At 42.4% G+C, this 24389-nt stretch overlaps 1 protein-coding gene across 1 annotated transcript in view; it reads left to right on the top strand.

The window, feature by feature from the left end:
- Positions 1 to 24389, top strand: part of syn3 (synapsin III) — a 150010-nt gene that overhangs the window by 20940 nt on the left and 104681 nt on the right. The window contains exon 3 of the mRNA XM_087830457.1: positions 8041 to 8098. Coding sequence (XP_087686583.1) covers positions 8041 to 8098 — 58 coding nt within the window. The remainder of the gene's footprint in view (positions 1 to 8040; positions 8099 to 24389) is intronic.

The raw sequence follows: 24389 nt of genomic DNA, 5'->3' as shown, positions 1-24389 counted from the left end.
GTGATGGATCATGGACACATCTAATACCTGCAGGACACCGGCCCTCAGGGCCTGGAGTTGGGGACACTCCTGTCCCAGGGAGAAAAAGGCTTTGTGGCCTTTTGGATCTGATATCTCATACCATCTATCATAACCCAAAGCTCCTGGCCTTAGCTACAGGTTGGTATTGGCTGGAAAAATTGAAAGGTTACATGTTTACTGGTGAAAATCCAAATAATTTTGTACTTAAGTGAAAATAGCTTGGGCTAGAAACTCCACTAAACACAACCAGCGCAGATTGTCAGGCTGCATGAAAAACGATGAATTCACTTGCAGCTTTTCTTACTGAATTACTGCTGGACAGCGATGTGTTTATGTACAGTTGGGAAAAAGGGAACCAATTGCCCTGATCATCGGCCATCAATCTTTGAACCGAACTAAACAAAGTGACTGGGGCAGGCAAAGGAATATGTGATTTCCACAACAGCTGCCCGAACCTGACTGTTCTTGTTAGAAAACAAACAAACAAACAAAAAAATTCATTCATGTCATTCATCCAGCCCGATTGTATACAATCATGTGGTCCATAAATGAAATGAAACTGTAGTTTTCATTGGGTTGTGCAGGAACATAGTGAAGCTATCTCTGAGTGTAGTAGGAACACCAGAACTTGTGCTGTGATTTCAGACAGGTTGCTCAATAGTTTGTCCAGTCTTTCTGAGCAGCCCTGACTCGAGAGCACTGTGAACATATCGGGTGTCCGTTGATCTATCCTTTCCCCCCCGGGGCTGAATTTCCTCCTGGGCATTCCAGCAGAGAGGCTGGGGTCTCTGGGGAAACCCTGCTCTGTCCTGACAGACTTGGCCTCCAGCAATGACTCATGCACAATAGCAGTACACAGCACTGAGAGCATCACCGCAACCACCAACAATCCTTCCTTTTCTGCCTCTCCCGCTGCCTCTCTTTTAGGGTGACTCGTAAGACGACGGGCCAAGTAGCTGTCAGTCTGTTTGCTCTGTGTTCTGAATGATATGAGCATGTGATTGCTCAATTCAGCCCCACACTGGCATACTGCTTACTTCTTCATGAGTAGCCCAGTACTATTGACATCCCCTGATCATCTCGAACCACATGAAGAAAATTTTAATTTTCTGTTTTGTCTGCAGAAGAAGCACAGAGGCCACACACTGGCACAAAAAAAGCTAAACATCCTCTCGCTGCGTTTGTTAATCTGTGCTTTGTCTCACAAAGAGGCCAAACGTTCAGAAAGTGCAAAATGAATTCATTAGAAGGCCACTGGGTTTATAAAGCACTCAAAGGGTAGAGACAGTAATTTACTTTAGGAACGTTTAGTGCGCATCTAAAAGCTCCAGATAAAAACGTCCCAGACAGTTTGATTCATTTTATTTGATCACTTTTAGATACAGATTTCTGGGGAAAAATCCCTTTAAAGTGCACATCTTACAAAACAGGCATGTTTATTTTGGAGAATTCTCTAAAAATTAACAACATGAGAAAACAAAAACGTGAAGTCGCTCACCTGCTTTCAGTCTCTGAGATTAGTAATCAGAGGCAAAGCCTCAAAGTCACTCCTTTATAAAAAAGACAAATACATTTACATTTTTTTCTGCATACAGGGCGAAATGTGACCATCAGAACGTTTCTACTTTCAGCATCAGCTCTGCTACATAAACCTCTCAGTAAATGCAGATGGCACACTTTCTGTTTCAACTTACTGGAGGCCACGACGGCCACTCCACTCGATTCAGTCAGTCTATGTTCCACCCTCAGCTATCGCCACCAGTAGACGTCCACCAGCTGGACGTCTACTAAGTGAAGTGTTTTGGGCATGTCCTGCTGGGAGGAAGCCCCGGGGCAGACCCATGACAATACTTGCAGGGTTACATCTCTGTGCTGGTTTAAGCTGCGTACATACTGGCAGCGATCGTGTTGCAGCTGCCAGCTGGTTGCTTGCAGACATTCCAGGCTCTGGTTGCCTAGGCGACCTTCTACTGTATTTACTAGCAGGTCAATTCAAGTTATTTATATACTGCCCAATCACAACAGTCACCTCAAGGTGCTTTATATTGTAAGATAGAGAGCCTACAATACAATATTGTAAAGGCTTACAGTAATATAGAGAAAATTCCAAAATTCAGATGATCCTCTATGAGCAAGCACTTTGGCAACAGTGGGACAAAAAAAACGTCCTTTTAACAGGAAGAAACCTAGATGGGAGCGAGGGAGGACAAAAGAGCCAGAGAGTAATGATAATAAATGATTAAATGCAGGTCATATGCCAATCAACAGTATTTTTCACTCTCATTGGTATCCTCAGTTGCTTGCCTATAAAGTTTGTTGCAGATCCCGCCCACTTTGCGTTGCCATCATTTATTTTTATATCGTAGTCAGTGAAACATCATTAACTTTTATGAATGCCTTGGAAAAGCTGGAGAAGGTGTCCAGGGAGGGTCTTAGACTGTTGCTGCCACAACCTGCAGCCCAGTGGAGCTACAGTTACACTTCTATTACAGATTAAAAATGAGTGGTGACGTGGAGATGCGACTCACCAGTAATTGCCACAATCCAGCTGTTGACGACACATTAACAGGAGATTATGTGAGTTTGGTGCTTGCAGTTATTTGTCGTGTTTTTTTCTGAGTTTATTACAAACCTGCTGCATAAAACAGAAACAGGATCCATCCACGATCTCCTCCAAAACAACAGAGCTGTATGTGCAGCTGTAACGTAAAATAATAACATCCATGCATGCATCCATCTATCCACCCATCCATCCATCCACCTACCCCCTTTGAGTCCCGGGGGCAGCACATTGAGAAGCCCAGACTTCCCTCACCAGTTCCACCTCTTCTAGCTTATCCCGGGGGACGCCGAGTCAATTCCAGGCCAGCTGAGAGATATATTCTCTCCGGGGAGTCCGGTCCTCCTCCCAGTAGGATATGTCCAAAATACCTCACCTAGGAAGCTTCCAGGAGGCGTACTAGTCAGATGCCCGAACCACCTGAACTGGCTCGTGGTGGACGACCAGCGGCTCCGAGTCATTCGGGAATAACTGAGCTCGTCACCCTACCTCTAAGAGAGCCCAGCCATCCTTCGAAGGAAACTCATTTCCTCCAAGAATTACTTAGAATAAATTTCCCAGACACAGCAAAACAGTTGTATGAGGCGCTACCATCAAATGAAACCATGTACTTCACTTCAGAGAGGTCACAGTCTTTCAGCTGCAATTTAATAAGTTTGTATGGGAGCGTTTCACACAATGTGGCCTTTCAAATCATCAAAGTAACTTTCAAAAAATAGCCACAAAGAACTCATTCCCCCAACGTCTGAATGAACTGTGAAGAACACAAACATATATGTAACCTATGTCTGAATGAAGAATGCTACTTTAATTTAAAGCCATTGTTCCTAGACTGACATTTCTGTTGAAGCACACATGGCTGATCATCTGTGCCCACTAAGATGGGTGTGGCCTTTACTCTCTGATCATTCACCTGTTTGATACTTGATAGTGCTGATCACAGCGGATGTTCTTTCTGTGTGCAGAGAGGCACAATCTGATCTTGGCAGGCTTTTTCTGATCCAGATAACTCTTTATAGTTCCATTTATATTTTTACTTCAAAGAAAAGTTCACATAGCTGTCTTGGATGTAGCGTTACAGCAGATGTGACGCTACTGCGAGACATCGTCTATATTCTGCTGTCTCCAAGTGGCTAAAGAAATCACTATTTGCAGGTTTAAAGCTCAAGATATTGTGATGGTCTTGTTGTGTATCCCTATTGCGCCTTTGTGGGAGTCCCTCCTACAGCGGATGTCTAAACCAGCACATTTTAAATTTTTATCTGCTTGTAAAAATATGAGGCCACTATAGAAAATCTCCTTTAAAAACAGAGCGGTATTAGCACATCATCAGCTCTGATGGAGTTCCTCCTAATAAAAGCAGCGATAACACATGCATGACTCGTACGCCTTCTATGAGTGGTACACAAAAAGAAGTCGCTTATTCTCATGGTTACAAAAATAAAAGAAGTCGTTAAGCCTCGTGGTGTTTATGTAGTGGGCGTATGCACGACCGAGGGATGGAAAGCCCAGGCCTCTGTGCAGCGCTTCTACATGTGATCATATCTAAAACACTCATTCAAACCACAGAGCCCAGTGGTCTGTAAATGAAATTGATGTAAATTAAACCAGTGTATGAATGTGAGAGTGAATGAACAGTGCTTCGAGGGCCCTGAAAAGCGCTATATAAATGCAATCCATTATTATTATTATTATTATTATTATTATTATTAAATGTTTTGCAATACCTTTTGGGCCATTCAGCCTGCCTCCCGCTCTGAGGCAGCGGTGGTCCTGACTGCCAGGGGGCATTGCCTGTCTAGTATGTAGGTCAGTCACATTGAAGAATCCCAGCTTCCACAATTACAGAGAATGAGACGGCTTGGGACCCAAAACTATCAAGCCCAACAGCTGGGAGATGTTAGGAAAAAAGATCCTCCTCAGTGACTGTAATGAACATTAATGAATGGAGCTAAAAGGACACATGTGGGCAGATGAAAAACAAAGAAGGCGGACAGGCAGAAGAGGAAAGAGGCTTTCTGTTTGGTAGAAGAGGAAAAAAAATGTTGCAAAAAGGGAAATGTGTTTCAGTCTGAGGAGGTTGAAAAGCCCATCGCAGTAACAGAAGGCCTGTAGCATGTAGCCCAGATCCTCAGCTCCTCAAGGGTCCAGCCCGGAGCCTTTGACAGATTGTTCACTGTCCCACGTCTGAGAGTTCAGCAGCATCACCTGCGGCTATAAAACAAAAACAATAAATACGCTTAAGAAAGGAGAGCTGACTTATATCAGATAATGGTGCTCTTATTTTGAGTTGCGTATCGGTAAATACTTTAATAACTGTAAGGTTGTTGCAAATGATCTTCAGTTATATTCGCCATATATCATTACCCAACATGCACTGGGCAATTATGTATGCAAGACAAACTGGACGTATTTTTATTCACATTAATGTAGTCATAGATAAGTTGATACTATGAAAGTCTTAGTATACAATAAAACTAGAGCATGATATTGTTGACACTGTTGCAGGTGTTGGGTCAGTCCACCTTACTTAGACTTAGATCCTCCCGTGCCGATCGACGCATCGGGCGACAAGAGAACGCCATCGAACTCGGTCTATCGCGGCAGTTGTTGCTTCATCCCATGACAGTTCGACTGAACGTAAATCTTCAAGGAAAGTCCTCCTCCATGTTATTTTAGGTCTTCCTCGCCGTCTCTTTCCATTCTTCGGGTTCCACAGAACCGCGACACGGGCAGGTCTCGGGTCTGGTAGCCGAAGGATGTGACCGGCAAATCTGAACCGACGCTTGGTGACTTGGACATGGAGCGGCTCTACTCCCGCATGACGATATACTTCTTCATTGGTAACGCGATCCCGATATGTGATCTTGAGCAGCCGTCGAAGACAACGTTGTTGGAAGACGTCAAGATGGCGGCTGATCTTTGCAGTTGATTTCAAAGTCTCCGCTGCATACGGTGCCGTCGGTATAATGATGGTCTTCAGGAGCCGCAACTTGGTTGATAAAGGCAGTGCGGTGGTCATCCATATAGGTCGTAATCGAGCATGATATTGTTGACACTGTGGCAGGTGTTGGGTCAGTCCACCATTATGGTCTAGATTAAAAATGAATAGACTGAAACAGCCGGATGGAGGGAAACATATTCCAATTACAGTTTTATAATTGACATGGACATAATGTGTAGACGCTTAGCTTTCATTTGAGGGTCTCCAGATTCAAATTGGATCAAAGGTTTGGGAGTTTCAGATCCTGAACGTGTGTCACCCTCTTTTTAAAGGGACCAAATGTAATTGGACAACTGACTCAAAGGCTATTTCATGGGTAGGCGTGGGCAATTCCTTTGTTGTTATGCCATTATCAATTAAACAGATAAAAGGCCTGGAGTTGATTTGAGGTGTGAAGATTTTTGTTGTGAAAAACATGCAGTTGAAGGAGTTCTCCATGCAGGTGAAATAAGTCATCCTTAACCTGCAAAAAGAGGAAAAAAAACATCCAAGAAATGGCTAGAATAGCTGTATTGGCAAAATCTACACTTTGGTAAATCCTGAGAATCAAGGGAAGCGCTGGTGAACTGCAAAAAGACCTGGATCCACAGAAGAAAACAGCAGCGGATGATCAAAGCAGCTAAACCCCCTCAGAACGGCCAACCAAGTGAACAACACTCTCCAGGAGGAGTATTGATATCCAAATCTACAATAAAGAGAAGCCTACATGAAAGTAAATACAGAGGGTTCACTGGAAGGCACTCGTAAGCCTCAAGAACAGAAAAAAGCCAGCACAGTTCTGCAAAAACATTCTTTGGACAGATGGAAGCAAGATCCACCTCTGTCAGAATGATGGCAAGTAAAAGTTTGGAGAAGGCAGCTCATGAGCCAAAGGATACCACATAATTTGTAAAACATACCAGAGGCAGTGTGATGGTTTGGACGTGCATGGCTGCCAGTGGCGCTGGGACACGAGTGTTTACTGATGATGTGACACAAGACAGAAGCAGGCTAATGAACTCTGAAGCGTTCGGAGACAGACTGTCTGCTCAAATCCAGCTAAATGCAGCAAATTGATTGGGGAGTGTCTCATAATACAGAAGGACAATGATCCTAGACATACAGCCAAAGCAACCCAGGAGTTTATTAAAGCAAAGCAGTGGAATAGTCCAAGAAAGTCACCTGATCTCAACCCAGCATGCATTTCACTTGTTGAAGACTAAACTTCAGACAGAAAGGCAAACAAACAGCAACTGAACGCCGCTACAGTCAAAGCCTGCTAGAGCATTAAAAAGAAGGAAAGCCAGCGTCTGGTGATGTCCATGAGTTCAAGACTTCAGGCTGTCGTTGCCAGCAAAGAGTTTTCAACCAAGTATTAGAAACAAACATTTTATTTTCAGTTATTACTTTCGGGCCCTGAAATAAAGGGATTATGTTGAAAAATGTTTTAGTTCCTCACATGTTTATCTTTTGTTTAACCCACTGGATTAAAGCTGGAAGTCAACGGCATCTTAGTTGTTTTATTTAAACCTCTTTGTGGTCATGTACAGAACCAAAATGAGAAAAACGTTGTCTCTGTCCAAATGTATATGGACCTAATTGTAGCTGCTTTGTGTCCTTTTTTAGGCTTTTTTTAAACTGTTTTTTTTTTTACCAGTTTAGCCGTGCATTGTACATTCAAATTAACCAAAGAGAAAAAGTTCACGTTTCACTTTTCTGTACACAAACATCTTGAAATAGCTCACAGAAGCCACGTGCCTTTTTTTAAATCTAAATTCTGTCTGATACGACAAAGTCTGATGGGATGTAAGATAACTCTTCTGGTAACTGGAACTCAATTGTGTCAGACCTGAAGGAAGCGGCTGCACATCAGGACAGGATGAATCCTGTGTTTTTCCCGTGTGACTGTCACGTGACTTCTAAACTTAGTTTAGCGAGTAAGTGCTCGATGTGTAGCAACCGAGTTTCACCTGCTCTACAAACTGCTGCCACAAACACATGAGAAAAAGCAACACACAGCTACTCATTCATTGTGCTGCCTTTATTAAAAGCACTTTCCCCCCCCTTAGCCAAGGGATTGTGTTTACTTGAAGCCCCGCAAGGTCAGATTCTGTAATCATGGAAAATGTGAGTCATTATTTTGCCTACTTGCAAGGTATTTTGGAAGGTCTGTTGAAATTTCAGCCCTCTTTCTATCAAATAAACAGAAAGATATTTTAAGGTTGTTTTCACTGCTAGGAGTGTTTGGAGCACGTACATTATTCTGCAGCAGAGGAATCACAGTGCATATGACCTATAGTAACAAATCATTTTGTGCTGGAATGGTGATTTATACCCTCTGAGTATCGGTTGAAATCAGAATTCCACTGTAGAAATGCCAAATGTGCATAATGCAAACAAAATAAATCATCTGATATGGATCAAAAGCAAATCTATTATCATTTCTTTTACAAATTCTCTCTTTTATTTCATCCAGGGCCAAGTATTTCCGAGGGAAAAAGCTGAACGGGGAGTACGAGATCCGTGTCGAGCAGGTACAGTGTTTTTAATAACGCTATTCTGCCTATTTTAAAGTCATCATTGATAGCTATTGTGTTATGTACTCATTGATCCTTTAAACATAAATATTTTGCCTCTTAACAGCTTCGTAGTGATATGAAATAATTTACAAAATGTTTGGATTTTAATCTGTTCAAAACTTCGAAACCAAAACTGTATAATAATGAATACACACACCAAGGTTATTGTCCATTTAATAACAATGTAATAAATGTTGACAGATTACGGCAGTCCTGACGAGCTACATGTCGTCTTCCATTTGAAGTTTTTGTAAATCATCAGTTTGGCACTTTGGGACATGTGTGCAGTTAGGGCTGCTCAATTAATCAAATTTTAATCTCGATTACGATCTGGGCTTTCAACAATCATTAAAAATGACTGAGCCAATTATTAGCCCCTCCCTCGTGCTTTACTCTCGCGCTGCTCCGTGTGGCAAATCGAGCGCACCTCTCTGCGTTTCGAACACGTGTCACAACAATTAAGAGCAGCGGTCTCCAACCTTTTTTGCGCCATGGACCGGTTTATCCCCGACAATATTTTCACGGACCGGCCTTTAAGGTGTCGCGGATAAATACAACAAAATAAAACTAGTACCGGTACCGAAAAAAAGATTTATTCATAACACACGTGAAAAGACCCAGGAAAACCGAGTTAACGATAAAAACGATAACAAAATAACGCTGAAAACCGATAAAAACCCTGAAAACTATACATTTCACACCTGAGCCTCAACTCTCGCGGCCCGGTACCAAACGACTCACGGACCGGTACCGGAGGAGAGTGACTGCCGTTGGTTGAAAAAAGAGGTAAAAAAACTTCAGTGGTGTGGAAACATTATGGGTTCGTGGAGTCAGACGTGGATCAAGTAGACACAGTGTGTAAACTTTGCTACAGTGTCGTAGCTGCACCACAGAGCAACACTGCAAAGTTCACTAAACATGTTTACATTTTTCATTTATTTTTTTATATTGCAAACATTTGCACTGTTATCAGTATTTGCACTATTTTATATTATTTTTGACAATCTTCAAAGTCATTATTCAACACATTGTTATTGTTAAATAAATATCGTCAAATAATCGAGATTATCATTTTTGCCATAATCGAGCAGCCCTATGTGCAGTGGTCCCTTGTTTATCGCAGGAGTTACATTCCAAAAATAACCTGCAACAGACAAAATCCGCGAAGTAGTCAGCTTAATTATTTTACAGTTATTATAGATATTTTAAGGCTGTAAAAAAACAAAACAAAAAAACACTACACACTTTTCTCAGACAGACATGAACATTTTCACACGTTTCTCTTGTTTAAACACTCGCAAAGTTCAAACCTTCGTAGAAAAATAAGTCCAGTATTATAAAATGAAACCTGTATTGTATTTTTCTTTCGAACATGAGGGTTTGAGGTCTTACTTTTCAGATGTTTCTTCAAGCTAAAACTGCACCGCTAGCTTAACGGCTAATTTAAGTTAATGTAGTTGTTCTTTGTCTTAATGGACACTTAAAATTTCTTCTCAGTCTTGAAATCTAAATGATAAGAGGTTTTTTTTTTAAAATTAACAGCGTATAACATTTAAGTGAATGCTTTAGTTGTTTAGGGGAAAAAACCTCCTAACGCTTCCACTCATGTTTCACCATATTCAATTATTCCTGTAAGGAAGAAAGCTTATGTTAATTCAGCACAGTTATGAAATTACCGCTTATATGTCTAGACATACGGTATTTACAGTGTGTAGATACCATCTAATTTACCTTAAAAAAGCTGTTCAGTTTGACATGTGCAAGCCATTGTTGAGACTGAAGCTGTCTTTGAAATGGAGTGGTGTGTTTTTATGTGAGAAGGGAAAGAAACCACAGAAAGCTGGAACGCTGATTTTATAGCCTGTTTGCTTTACTCTTGTTGTGGTCACATCCTCCTTCCAGGACGGCGTGGGAGCTGGAATGAATCAACACTTTCTTTTGAAAATTGATTTTTCTTTTTTTTAATCTTGCGGCCTCATAATTATTGAACTCCAATAAAACTCCAGCTGATTTAATAATAAGCTCCCTTAAGAGAATAGTGAGGGTGAAGCGGCATATGAGCACCCCTCCACCCCTCGCATAGCTCAGCTATAGCTTGAACTGACCTACTTGGATTTTGTTCGACCCTCTTTCCCAGAAGCCCCCTGCACTGACAAATACAAGTCGGTTGCTAATTGCCTTCAGCAGCCAGATTCTTCATCGGCTGTTTGGAGCCTCAGAATGATGGAAACACGATCTCTGTGTGAAAACTCTGCGACATGCTGTGATGAACCATTTTAGGGAACAACAATAAAAGCAGAGAGTCCCACTGCACTGGCTTCTGCTCTCTTGAATTCCACTGTTGTTGGCTTTTTATATAAATGTCCTTTCTTGAGTGACTTTGGGCTTTGGGGAGGCCAATCAATGTCTGATAGGTTTCCACTGTGTGTTTTTCTATCCAGGAATGTTTTTACACACTGCACTGGGAGTGTGTTTGGGATCATTGCTGTTGCTAGTCAAACACTTTCCAAATGATACTACTTGGCAGATAAGAAAAATCTAACTGCACTTTTCTGCCTTCATATTTCCATCCAGTGTGACAGTTTGGGAGCTGAATTGCAGTTCCACACCATGACAGAGCCTCCTCTGTGATCGACTGAAGGGCCAGATGCATCTCTTAGGTCTTCATTTTTGAAGAACATGACTTTTAGATGCTATTCAGTTGCTTCAGATTTAGTTTTTGGGGCCTGCACCGATACCGATACTGGTATCGGGTATCGGGGCTGATACTGTAAAATGTGTGTGTACTCATACTCGTAAAAGTTAACCGATACCATGAACCGATACTAACTTATTTCATTAATCAGAGGGTGGCTTGTCATTTCTGTTGTAGTTTTATAGATTGGCCACTAGGGGGACATCCCGCGCTAAACAGGCACAGGGTTAGGCGAGTGAGACTGGCGGCTCCAGATAAAAAAGAGAAACTGGAGGCTGCTGTAGCTAGGCTAAACAAAATGTCAGCAGTGTGGACCGGAACAGCCAACTTTAACTCAGGTTTTGGAAAAGCGAAGAAAATTTTTTATTTTTTTTTGTGGTCATTTTTATTAAGATTTTATTTTTTATCGGCAGAGAATAAAATAAAACTTGTCTGCATTTGTGTGTGTGTGTGGTAGAAGTATCGGTTTTTGTACTTGGATCTGAGTACTTGCCGATACAAAGTATCGGTATCGTATCGGTTTGAAAAAATTGGTATCGTTGCATCCCTAGTATTTAGCTAATAGCTTTTTGGGAATCACTTTGTTGGTGCAAAAATACATTTTTATGCCTGTCAAACTGTGTTATCTTTGGCACTTTTACAACTAAAGAAATGGGAATAAATGGTGTGACGGGCTGCTAGTGACAAAGTGCCTAAAGATACAATTTAAATAGGCTCTTTGCTAATTTGTCTGCTTTGTATAGACACAGCACTGGTAAAAAAAGGGGGCCAATGTTCAAAGTAAGATCAGCAAAAAGCCTGGAGAACTGCTGCTCAAGACTGCTTTGAAAAGTTACAAGACAGTGTGGCTTTTCAGAAGCAAAACATAAAGAAATCAAGGGTGGCTCAAGATTTTTACCTCTTTGTTTTTTCACAGGGGTTGAAAGATAGCTCAACATGAAGGCCGTTTAGGTGCTCCCTGAGCTGTTTTTTCTCAAATCTCTGTTATAATGTAATTACAAACTGCACACCTTACATGGATGGACATTTAGTTTGCTAGTTGTCATGCATCAAGTTCATGCTGGTTAAGCTTTCTAAAGCAATGCCAAACCTCCATAACTCTTCTCTGACTTGCTTGCTGCCATATAAGGTACCATCTTTAGACTCGCAGAGCACACACTCACCACAGCGTGTGATGGTGCACTAAAGGAGGCCGGATGCCAGTCTCTATGAAAGAGAACCAGGAGAGACTGGCTTTGATTCTCAGATGTGATCTCTCATTAAACTGTGCTACCTCTTATTTACACGACTCACTTCGAACTTGAGTTTAGTTGATGCTCACAGCCCCGTGTACACTGGATAATCCCATTTTTCTTTTTTTAACCACTAAACAGATGCTTGTGGGAGTGCTGCTGGTGGCTTCTTTGTGCTCCTGAGTGACTCATAAAACAAGCTTGAACCCGTTGCTTTCTCACAAAATCATTACATGCAGCTTGTTCGGTAGTATTTCTTGATTCTGTTGGGGTTGAGGGTAACTGTAAGTCAGCATACCTTCTGGATTACAAATGCACAAACAGTCCTGACTGCAGAGAGCCTGTTTCTGTGTAACTTCTTCTCTGCACTCAAAAGTCATCGGGCTGGGAGTTGTAGATTTCTTTCTTTCATTGAAGCAGTTAGGCAGCACAGTGGCACAGTGATTAGCACTGTTGCCACACAGCAAGAAGGTCCTGAGTTCAATTCCACCATCAGACCGGGGTCTTTCTGTGTGGAGTTTGCATGTTCTCCCCGTGTTTGCGTGGGTTCCCTCCAGGTACTCCGGCTTCCTCCCACTAACCAAAGACATGCAGCTTGTGGGGATAGGTTAATTGATTAATCCAAATTGCCCATAGGAGTGAATGTGAGTGCGAATGGTTGTCTGTCTCTGTGTGTTGGCCCTGCAACAGACTGGCGACCTGTCCAGGGTGTACCCCGCCTCTCGCCCTGTGACAGCTGGAATAGGCTCGAGTGCCCCCCGCGACCCTGAAAAGGATAAGTGGAAGCGAATGGTTGGATGGATTGAAGCAGTTAATTCTGGTTATATGCTGTTGGAGATTGATCGTAAGCTGTTGTGGGCAACCATGTTCAATCCTCAAACTTGACTGCGATCCCCTTGATCTGACCTCATCATTAGCATCCTCTTCTGTCACACCAACCCTCTGCATGTCTTCCTTCACCACATCCATGAACCCCTCTGTGGTTCTTCCTGTGCTCGGTGTATCCATATCCCCCCTTCACGTCACAGATTTGCCTCTCTGAGTCTCCACACTGCTCTACCCGAGCTGTCCCTGTGATGTACGTTATACTTATCCTGTCCATCATGCTCATTCTCACTAAAACTCTTTATCTCTGACACCTGTAGCTCCTCCATCTTTCTTTCAGAAACAGAGTCAGAGAAACGCTTTTAATCCCAGAAGGAAATTGTGTTGTCATAGCAGCAAATATTCAACAAACATCAGGCATCATATAAAGTGAGTGTAGGAACAGAGATATTGACAGATAAATATTAAGATAAATAGATCAATATGGAGATACAGGTATAAATATGAAGTGACAGGGTGCACTGAGGTGGGATTAATTCTGTTAATGTCTGACCCAAGTGGATGAATCAAAGAGTCTGATGGCAGCAGAAGGAACGAGCTCCTGTAACGTCCCCTCAGATGGCGAGGTTGAAGGAACCTGTTGCTCTTCAGATTGTCCAGTGTGTCGTGGAGGGGGGAGTCATTCTGTCACTGATCACCTCGTCCAGAGTGGCGAGCTTCGCCAACAACAGACCTGGCCTTCCTGATGAGTTTGTTCAGCCTGTTTGCGTCCTTGATGCCTCGCCCCCTGCACGCCGCAGCAAAGAAGATGGTGCTCGCAACAACAGACTGATAAAACATTTAGACATACATTGAAGTATTTGAGCTTTTGTAGAAAGTAAATCCAGCTCAGACCCTTTTTGTAGGCAGCATCGGTGTTAGCAGACCACTGCAGCCTGTGGTCCAGTTGATACTTATATGATGTAAATGGTAAATGGCCTGTATTTATATAGAGCTTTACTTAGTCCCTATGGACCCCAAAGCACTTTAAACTACATTCAGTCATCCACACATTCACACACTGGTGATGGCAGCTACATTGTAGCCACAGCCACCCTGGGGCGCACTGACAGAGGCGAGGCTGCCGGACACTGGCGCCACCGGGCCCTCTGACCACCACCAGTAGGCAACGGGTGAAGTGTCTTGCCCAAGGACACAATGACAGAGACTGTCGGAGCCGGGCTCAAACCGGCAACCTTACGATAACAAGACCAACTGTCAACTCTTGAGCCGCGATCGCCCCATATTTTATATTGTGAATATTTCAACATCAGTCCCACCAATGCAGACAGGGGAGGGTCGGGATCTGTTCCTGCCAAAGTCCACCACCACCTCACACACCGATCAGTCAGTCCTCTGTACACCTCTTCCTATCCCATCTCCACACTTCCAGTAATGGCTGTGTCATCAGAGAATTTCTGCAGGAGTTTCTTTGATGTACTTGAAGTCGGCTCCATAGATGATGAAGAGAAAAGGCGAGAGCACAGTTCCCTGCATTTCCATCCCAATCTTTAATCACTCTAACCTGTTGCACATCCTTAGTGTTCGGCCTCACATGCAACTCACTACAAACCATTTCCTTTGCAACCCCCCGCTGAACATTAATGAAATTTGCTAAATACTAAAAGTGTAAAACCGGTTATGACAAAGGCTCGGTAATATCTACAGATATTTCTACCTCACTGTGGTCCTGTCTAACCAAGCAAGGCCCAAACAGGGAAACATCAGAAATCAATTATATCCCTAACATAACTCCGTCTTCTGACCTGCGTCTGTATTATATGCTTCGTAGATGTTTCCTTGATGAGTTTTATCTCGCAGTAGGTGGCTGTAGATTATTTGACCCACTGACTCAGTCAATTTGTTATTTGAACACTTGCCTGCTGTTTTACATTTAGACTCAAGAGCTGTGTTCATTCAGACGAGTGGTACATTCCACAGATCTCTGGAGCTTGTGGGATATCCATCTCCTACAATGCCTTTTGTATGTGTCTGAAGGGTCTTGGATGTGTTGCAGCCTTGTGGCAGTGCCAAGTTCAAGACCTTCTCATTTAGTTTCTCGTGCACTGGCTGTTTTTTACCGTGCCCGTTTCACTTTTAGATATTTAGAAAATTCTGACAGTCTGCTGCGAGATTTTTGTAAAGTTCAACAGCTACAATCAATGTTGATCACAGACGTAATGACACCCAACAACAGGCTGGCAGACAAACTGCCTGTTTACTACCCACAACTCATAAACACTGTAATTTACACAATTGGACAGATTAAATAGAACTGAAGAGGTCTGTTGTTTGCAAAAGAACAAGAGGCACTTCTGTAGGGTTGCCGGCTCATGTGTGGTTTGGGTCGCGCGGGGCAACATCTGCAGAGCAGGCATATGACCTCAGCGCTGTCCACGCTCCTTTCCGCTGCAGTCATGGCAGCTCACAGGCAGTTGGCTGTATGTTATCCGTACCATTTTTTGGCTCGTGCTTGCCCATGACATAGGGCATGTGGGGAGAGCTTTCAGAAGACGGATGGTTTGGTGTGTAACTTGCTGCCTTCTGTTGCTCCGTTGCACTTAGCATCTGTCGTGAATTTCAGCCGTCAGTGCCTCAGTGGATTATTTCGCTGTTGCACAAGGTGGTAGCTATTAGCAACAAATACCTCTCTGTGGTGCATATGAATAGTCCACTGTACTTCAGGCTTCTCAATTGCATCAGTATGGGATTCAGCCGAGCTTATCGAGAACGACCAAAGCATTAAACAAAGTATCTGCCCCGCAACTACTGCATGTTCCCCATGTGCTGAGTCAAGTCACGCAGTTTTGTTCGGACTGCAGCGTAAAACTGAACAGCTCAACCTCAAATAACAAAAACAGTGCATCACATGCCAGATATTGTGGGATTGATAAAACTGCTATATTTATGTAACGTTTTCTATTTAGAGTTGTGTTTAAACTAGGTTTCAGTTTGTCAAGGTTTTCCCCCATTGAAACCAGAGATGTAAAGCAATAAAAGAAGCAGTTTGGAGCAGAAAAACATCGATTTTGAGGTGAAAAGAAATCACACAATTGGAGCTGGGGATAGTGAGAGGCAGTTTTTATTCACTGGCAGAAAACGAACTTAGAAACACAATACATGAGCACTAGAAACCAAAATCCAAACTGGGAAGGATGATCTCAACTGGGAGTTCATGACAACTGTTAAGCTTGACATAACCTGACAAAACATGACGACTGAGGAACAAACAGCTAACACAGAGGACGCGTGGGAAAAACACAGGGCTTAACCCTTTAAAGCCGGTCGGAGCAGCACGCTCTGTTTTGCGTAACTATTTTCAAATCCCGGTAGCTCTGCAACCACGTAAGCTAGCGCAATAATTTTTTTTGCATATGAAACCGAAGGAGTTGTACTTACATCTTATGCCATCAGCTTGTCCTCGGTCACAGTTTCCTTCCACACATAGCTTTGCAAAAACTGTATAAAAAGCACTTGCAGCAACAAAAACATAATATTCCAGAAACACGCTTTGCCGATCCGATCAGCTGTTCATAACACTTCCTACGTTGGAATAGACGTCAGCGTGAACTATCGCATGTCCGCCATGACCTGCCCGAAACCGGAAGTGACGTAATTTTCGCGGAAATGTAGTTTTTTACCGTCCGGGCCTCAATGAGCCTATACTGGTGTTTTTAAAAGTTATCTTTGACTTTATGACTTTCTGTGTCGTTTCTGGGATGCTTAGGACTCATATTGCACTGCTGGAAATAGTTTATTTTGATGCATATGCTGCTTTTTTGCAAATTTGCATTATAATATTTATTTTCGTTTTTCCTGCAGTGTATAAAAATTGGTGTATTTCAAAAATAAAACTATGAAGACACTTAAAATAAATTTCCTGTGGTAGGAAACTATTTTGTGCAACTTTTTCGTATTTACAGTTTTGAGGGATAAGCCTCTTAAATTTCTCTAACTAGAAATATATGTTAAAAAAACAAAAACGATTTTCAATTTTTTTTGTAGTTTATTGCACTTTTTTGCAATTTATGTAATTACTATGCACTTAATGCAGACATATTATTAAAATCTAGGCTGTAATGGTTGTATTGATGTATAGCAACTTGAAATGCTCCCAAAAATGGCGTTACAGCATGTAAAAATATAATATAAGCTCTGGCGGACTTGGTTCTATGGTAGGTCTTAAAGGGTTAAATACATGCTGCCGTAATCAGGGAATGGGAGACAGGAGGGAAACACAGCTGGGATAATGCACTCATGACGAGACACTGGGAAGCAGAACTGAAACCATAAACATTGGACATGGACTTACTTAGACTTAGATCCTCCCGCGCCGATCGGCGCATCGGGCGACAAGAGAACGCCATCGAACTCGGTCTATCGCGGCAGTTGTTGCTTCATCCCATGACAGTTCGACTGAACGTAAATCTCCAAGGAAAGTCCTCCTCCATGTTATTTTAGGTCTTCCTCGCCGTCTCTTTCCATTCTTCGGGTTCCACAGAACCGCGACACGGGCAGGTCTCGGGTCCGGTAGCCGAAGGATGTGACCGGCAAATCTGAACCGACGCTTGGTGACTTGGACATGGAGCGGCTCTACTCCCGCACGGCGATATACTTCTTCATTGGTAACGCGATCCCGATATGTGATCTTGAGCAGCTGTCGAAGACAACGTTGTTGGAAGACGTCAAGATGGCGGTTGATCTTTGCAGTTGATTTCCAAGTCTCCGCTGCATACAGTGCCGTCGGTATAATGATGGTCTTCAGGAGCCGCAACTTGGTTGATAAAGGCAGTACGGTGGTCATCCATATAGGTTGTAATCGTTGAAAGGCTGCCCATGCTTTCCCAATTCTGCACTTAACGTCATGCTCCACGTCCCCGTCACTGCTAAAAGTGCAACCCAGGTACATGAACCTGTCCACCTCCACAAGGACTACCAAAGTAGAACAGGAAACTGAGACAAAGCACCAAGATGCAGACTAGACACTAAGACGTGGAAACACAGAGATGATACAAAACAGAAACTACAATCCAAGGACTGAAGATGTAACATAAGCAGAAAACCATAAATCATAATGATAATCAGAACTATCAGTTCACCAATAAAAACAAAGCATTGGGTCCATGACCCAGTACCGTGACAGTTACTGAGACTTCACCGCTTACGCTTAAGATGACAGTTCAGTTTGTCTTGGAGACTTGCGAACTTAAAGACCCATAATTTCGATTGCACTTATTACACTTCAAATAAATTCAGACAATTTCATCTTTAATACTTCAACTAATCTCTGGTTTGCTCCTTCAGTAAAAACTGGAAATCATGAAATATTTTATGTAAAAGTAAAAAAATTGTCGTTCTGGACATTTTTGCAAATCAAAGATTTAGGTGTAACATGGCTGGTCTGTTTAAGTTGTTTTTGACTCAGGACCAAGCAAAAGGCACCTTTACCCACGTGAAAGTTAATAACCTTCCTTAGTCCAGATCTAAAAATACCAACAAAGATTCCAGATGAGCTGCTGTCAGATGGTGTTTACTGTAAACAGTATCCATGGGTTAATGTAACTTGGCAAAGTTGACAGAGTGCACAAATAAATACTCCTTGTTGCCTTTCACCACAGCAGTGTTTGCCTGGTATGAGACTTTATCAGTCAGGAAGAGGCTGTATCTGATTCAAAGGCCCGTTAGACGTTAGCTGTGTGCTAAAAAGAAGAAAAGATTGCTGTGAGTAGAGGGAATGACAATGAAACTGAAAGTGCAGAAATTCCAACAAGCTTAAGTAAGCAAGATTTGTTGATCTCAGCTTTGAGCCATCATTAAACTTAATCGTAAATCAACTTTCTCCCCAAACTGTGTTTTCTGCTATAGCAGTTTGACTGCACACCATTCTTAATTCAGCCTGGATGCAGGTCAACAGATGAGAAGAATCAGTTCTGGAGGCAGTTGTCTTGGAACAGCTCTTGCCCTGGGAAAGGAAAACAGGAAGTGATACACAGGACAAGTGTCTGAATGTGGTACCGTGATGGTAACCATGGCACTGTGAAAAGCCTCCTGCCCTGGCTTCTGGGCCTGTGCCCTGTACCAGCTTCTTTATCCATTACTACCCAGTGACACTGGCTGTTAGCACTCCTTTTAAATGTAACCAGCCAATTGGAGATGGCGTGTAATTCTTGAAGCTTGCCAAAATGTTGCCCACTCTCTGGTTTTATCAGGTCGCCACACAAGCCACTGTAGGCCCTGGTGTTTGGGATGGGATTTGTTTAGAAGCAGCACGGTGCATTAGTGCGTACATGTGCATGGGAGTGTCACGCAGTCAGTGTGCATTTGGGTGTGTTGTGCATTTAGGAGCCTTTCTTGGCACGGCATGTGCTGCAAAGCACACAGATGTTTCTTTTGGGAATGGGTATCAGTAAGAGGGGAGCTGAGAAAAGAACCAGAGCCAAATACATGTCCTTCAGGCACAGTGAGCATGAGTGGCGCCTCGTTGTCCCTGAAATAAGATTATGGTATTTATTCGCCCCCTGCTCTTCCTCTGAGAGTGCAAAACAATAAATAAAAAGAGGTGGGTGTTTCTTTTTTTCCTCCCTCTCGCTCTTGCTCCCCCACCCCCACCCCAAAAAAACCTGAACAGTTTTGTTACTCAGCAAATTCTTTTTAAAGGAAGTTTACTCCCCCATACAAGGTTTACATGGGCCACAGAGCTATCCTATCCTGATAATATTCCTTTTTATGTAGATGAAAGCCCGTGTGAGTCTCAAAAAGCTTGGCAACGCCTCAGATGAAAAACACAGCTTGAGGATGTCCAGATACCAATTTGCTTAACTAGCAATGCAAGCTTATTTGCTTATTAAAATACACAAATACTGGACTGAAAATGAGTGATGAATCCACATTTTACATTTTTTGGTTAAAATCAGCATTAATTTTTTTTTCTTCTTTCTTTTTTTTGTGTCCCGTTTGGATCTTTAGCATCAGAATTATTGTCTGAAGGCCAAGAAAGATGCCAAGCGGATTTATTTTACCAAGTGGATCATCATGGCCTTGCCATATTGGTCCATTTGATTGACCTTTATTATAATTATGTATTTATTTTATTTTCGGTTGCTACAAATGGGACAGACATGACTGGGGGATAGGACAGGGAGAAAGAATGAAAGAAAGAGAGGGAGAGAAAGAAAACCAGAGGGGAGAAGAGACGGTGAGAAAGGGGGAAGAAAGAAAGAAAAACAAACAAAACACCTGGATCACCTGTATGGAGAGGAAAAAAAACAGAAGAGAAAGCAAACAAAAAAAGAGCAACATAATAAAAACACCATCACAATAAACTAGCTAGCAGTAGATAACAGTAGATACTAAATATTAAACGCTATTGTGCAGCATTAATATGTAAGAGAAAGGTATAACCATCAAAACACAGTGGAGGCTGTCGTGGTTTTTGGCTGAATTCATCCAGTGATGATCTTATCAAAGGTGATGGAAGAATGAATGTAGAAAAATACTGCTCTGGAAAGCAACTGATTGGTAATAGCTTCACGTTTCGGTCTGACAGTGATTCCAAATCTAGTTCCAGTCCAGTAAAAGCATACCTGGATAGAAAAAGACTTAATGGGACACTATCAGTCATGGACTGGCCTCCCCAGAGCCCGAACCTTAACATTATGTAAGCAGTGTGTGATCATCTTGACAGAGAACAGACCAAACGTTGAATTTCAAGCTTGTTAGAATTGTAAACTAAATCTGATATTGACTCTTTTTTTATCTGTATTGTTGTCTGCCAACACCTAAGGGGAAATGTCTTAGCTGCTAAATGCCCAATTGTGTTTCTGTAATGTGTAATGAATTTGGGATTTTGTAAGAGTTCTACACTGGTAGAATAAAAGCAGTCTACCAATGACATTGTGAACAAAAAAAAGCAAAACATAAAAATATGGTTTGCTGACCATTCTTGCAGGTAACTACAACTTTCTCCAAGCTGTGAACTGTGACATACCTTAATGCCGATTTGTCAGACCAGCTGCAAAGGGTTTCTTGCGTCTAACAAGTCCATGATTTAAACCGTCAGCCCTCGAGTCATAAACGTATTTGATTAGCTGAATGCCATATGTCATTAGCCATGTGCTGTACATGTGTGCTGGGATTTATTCCCAAGGCCAGATATCACTGTGGGAAGGTGTTTTTCACCCCATGAGTGTCCTTGGGAAACATTTGAATTGTAAAGATAGGAAGTTGTTTTTTTTTTCAGAATAATAATAATAGTATCTTCAAATGGTAAATGGCCTGTATTTATATAGCGCTTTACTAGTCCCTAAGGACCCCAAAGCGCTTTACACAACCAGTCATCCACCCATTCACACACACATTCACACACTGGTGATGGCAGCTACATTGTAGCCACAGCCACCCTGGGGCGCACTGACAGAGGCTTCAGATGTAGCCCATTAGGTGTGCTACATTTTGATATACTTTCTGGGTCCGGCTCTCCAGCCAAAAGCAGTGTTTTCAGTATGTCGTCCTCGTGGCGTAGTCATGCAGCAGTTAAAGCAGAGCTGAGAACCAAACAAACGCTTGCCTCTCTGTTTGACACTTTTGTGAAATGGTTATGAAATGGTCGCTTGCCACAGCTGGCTTGGGATTAGCATACCAGGAAATGCAGCCGTGTTTCCTGTGAAATGTGGCGCTCGGGAGTCGACCACGTCACTTCAGATTGACTTTTTGCTTTTCCACAGAGAGCAGGCTAATTGTTTAGGGCCCATTTAATCCACTACGTGAGTGTCATGTCTCATACTTGAAACTGATGTGACGACTACCAAACGGCAGTGTTTCGTGTCTGAGGTCAACCGACTGCTGTTCGGTGTCCCTCCAGGGGCGTTCTGTACCTGCGGCAGATGGAAGTTTACAGTGACACAGCTTGACAGACTCTCCTCTGAGGGAAAGCAGAGAGCATGTTCAGAGTGAGGAATGAGGTCTGACAAACAGGCTGGAGCTGCATATTTAGGGTGTAGCTTTGGTTATATTACGCAGACATATTGTTTCTGCTGTACAATGCAATTCAACTCTTTATAACTGACTACAGTAGCTGTAGGGGCACCAATGACTGCAAACATGCGTTTTTTAAGTGGATATGATGACTGTATTTGTACAAGAAGGTACAGCTGGAGAGTTTTTAGCTAATCCTAGCTAGCATGAGTAATTCACAATTATAAACACAAAGAGGTATTAATGTTGGCTAGCAAAGAACAGACAAACTTGCTCAGGAGGTAGAGAAAGTTATCTACGTACTGGACGTTTGGTGTTTTGGTCTCTGGCTGTTCCAGTTTGTTTGCCAAAGAGTCTTTGGGTGAGATACTGAATGGCAATGCCTCAAGATACTCTCTGAGGCATTCATCGGAGAATTGGATGAATGAAGCATGTCGTGCACTCAGAGCGCTTTGCTTCGAGTGATCACGTAGAGTAGAAAAACTACATAAGAACTAGTCCATTTACTATTTAATTAGAGGATATGGGAATTCTTGGGGAGAACATGAGGCCCAAGTGGAGCTGAACCACAATTTGTGGTTGATTTTTAAGTCCTGGAGTTGAAGTTTGCCATATGGGTGAATGCCACAGTTGACTGTAAAGGTCTAATCATAACTTCATAACCATTCGTCTAATGGTTAGAGGTAGATATACACTCAGCAGAGACTTTAGTAGAAGCTGGGTTGGATCCACTTTTGTCTTGGCAGAGATTCAATAAGATGCTGGAAACATCCTTCAGAGATTCTGCTCCATATGGACATGATGCCATCACACAGTTGCTGCACACCCATGATTCAAGTCTACTGTTCCACTCACGGTTGCTCTATTGGATTGAGATGGTAAATGGTAAATGGACTGGTTCTTATATAGCGCTTTTCTACTCTTCTGAGCACTCAAAGCGCTTTACACAACTTGCGCATTCACCCATTCACACCCATTCGCACAAGCACATTGATCTAAGTGCTTTCTAAGTAACATTCACACACATTCATACTCCGATGGATGCATCGGAGAGCAATTTGGGGTTAATATCTTGCCCAAGGATATTTGGCATGCTGACTAGGGGAAGCCAGGAATCGAACCACCAACCTTCCGATCAGTAGATGACCTGCTCTACCACCTGAGCTACAGCCACCCCCAGTCTGATGACTGTGATGGTTATTTGAGTACAGAGGACAGTGAACTCTTTGTCGTGTTCAAAAAACCACTTTAGGATGTTCTGAGCATTGTGACCTGGTGCATTGTCCTGCTTTAAGCAGCAGTCAGAAGATGGATATACTGTGGTCATAGAGGGAATGGCATGATTAGCAAAAATACTGAGATAAGCAGCGGCATTGAAACGATTCCGACTTGGTAGGAAGAGGCCCAAAGTGTGCCAAGAAAATATTTCCCACACCATTACACCACCAGCAGCCTGAGCTGTTGACTGAGCAAACAAGGCATGCTTTCATGTTGTTTATGCCAAATTGTGACCCTACCACAGATATTAGGTCACCAAGGTCTGGACCTCGGTAATTTCTCTTCCAAAACAAGACAATAAAACTGAGACAAATCAGTGTTCATTTGCCACATGACTTTTAATTTGAACATTTTATTAAGTCCTTGCCTGTCCTACTGTCCCTCTTACTGGGATGTATTGAGAAGGTTAGGTTGATAAATCACCCACAAGGAAGGATAATAGGTTGATTTAGGAGCGATGGGCGAATCAGAGGCACAGTAGGGCCAGAGCCACTGAGTAAGTAACTTTTTCCTTTGTGCAGTTTTAATTTCAGTATTTACTTTCAGTATTATGCTATACATAGAGCTCAAATTTCTTTTTACTCCCACAAAAGAAGGAAGATGATAAAATATAGTTTTTTACAGCTTTCAAAATTTCCGGTTTTGATTATTTGCAACTCTAGGAACCCGTCTCCTCTGAAGTGTAGCCTTTTCTGTTGGTTCTTTGACGTGCTTCACCTTAAACATAAGATATTAGCAAAAACAAATTTGGACCTCATTGATTTCTAAACCTGAGCACGATGCTGAACGTGACCTCCACGCACAAATCCAAAAGGCACATTTGTTGTTGTTTTCCCATTTTAGCAGGTTCGCCTGGGTTTTGTGTAAGTTCTGGTCTACAAAGAGTTTCTTTATGAGCTTTTCTTTGCCTGCATATGTGCTGAGATCATTCTCTAATGGTTGGAGCTTGTTTGGGGAAAGGAAGGTCTGATGTACCTCTGACCAGCATCACTGAATGGTGCAGTCAGAAGTATGCGCACACCCATTAATGATGTTATGGTGTTCTGGCACACACTGGAGTAATTTCCTATTTCCTCATTGCCGTCTAGCTGCAACAAAGTTTCTTACTATTTTGATCATTTCTTTAGGAAACCTTGAGAAATCCTTTGCAGTAACTTGGTTATCAATCTGACAGAATTACTCTTACTCTACTCTGAAATCTGGT

This window comes from Neolamprologus brichardi, chromosome 17, assembly GCF_056152115.1.
Source record: "Neolamprologus brichardi isolate AB-2024 chromosome 17, ASM5615211v1, whole genome shotgun sequence".
Classification (NCBI taxonomy): Eukaryota; Metazoa; Chordata; class Actinopteri; order Cichliformes; family Cichlidae; genus Neolamprologus; species Neolamprologus brichardi.
The sequence above is the reverse complement of the archived record's forward strand: the minus strand, read 5'-3'. Positions and strand labels throughout refer to the sequence as shown.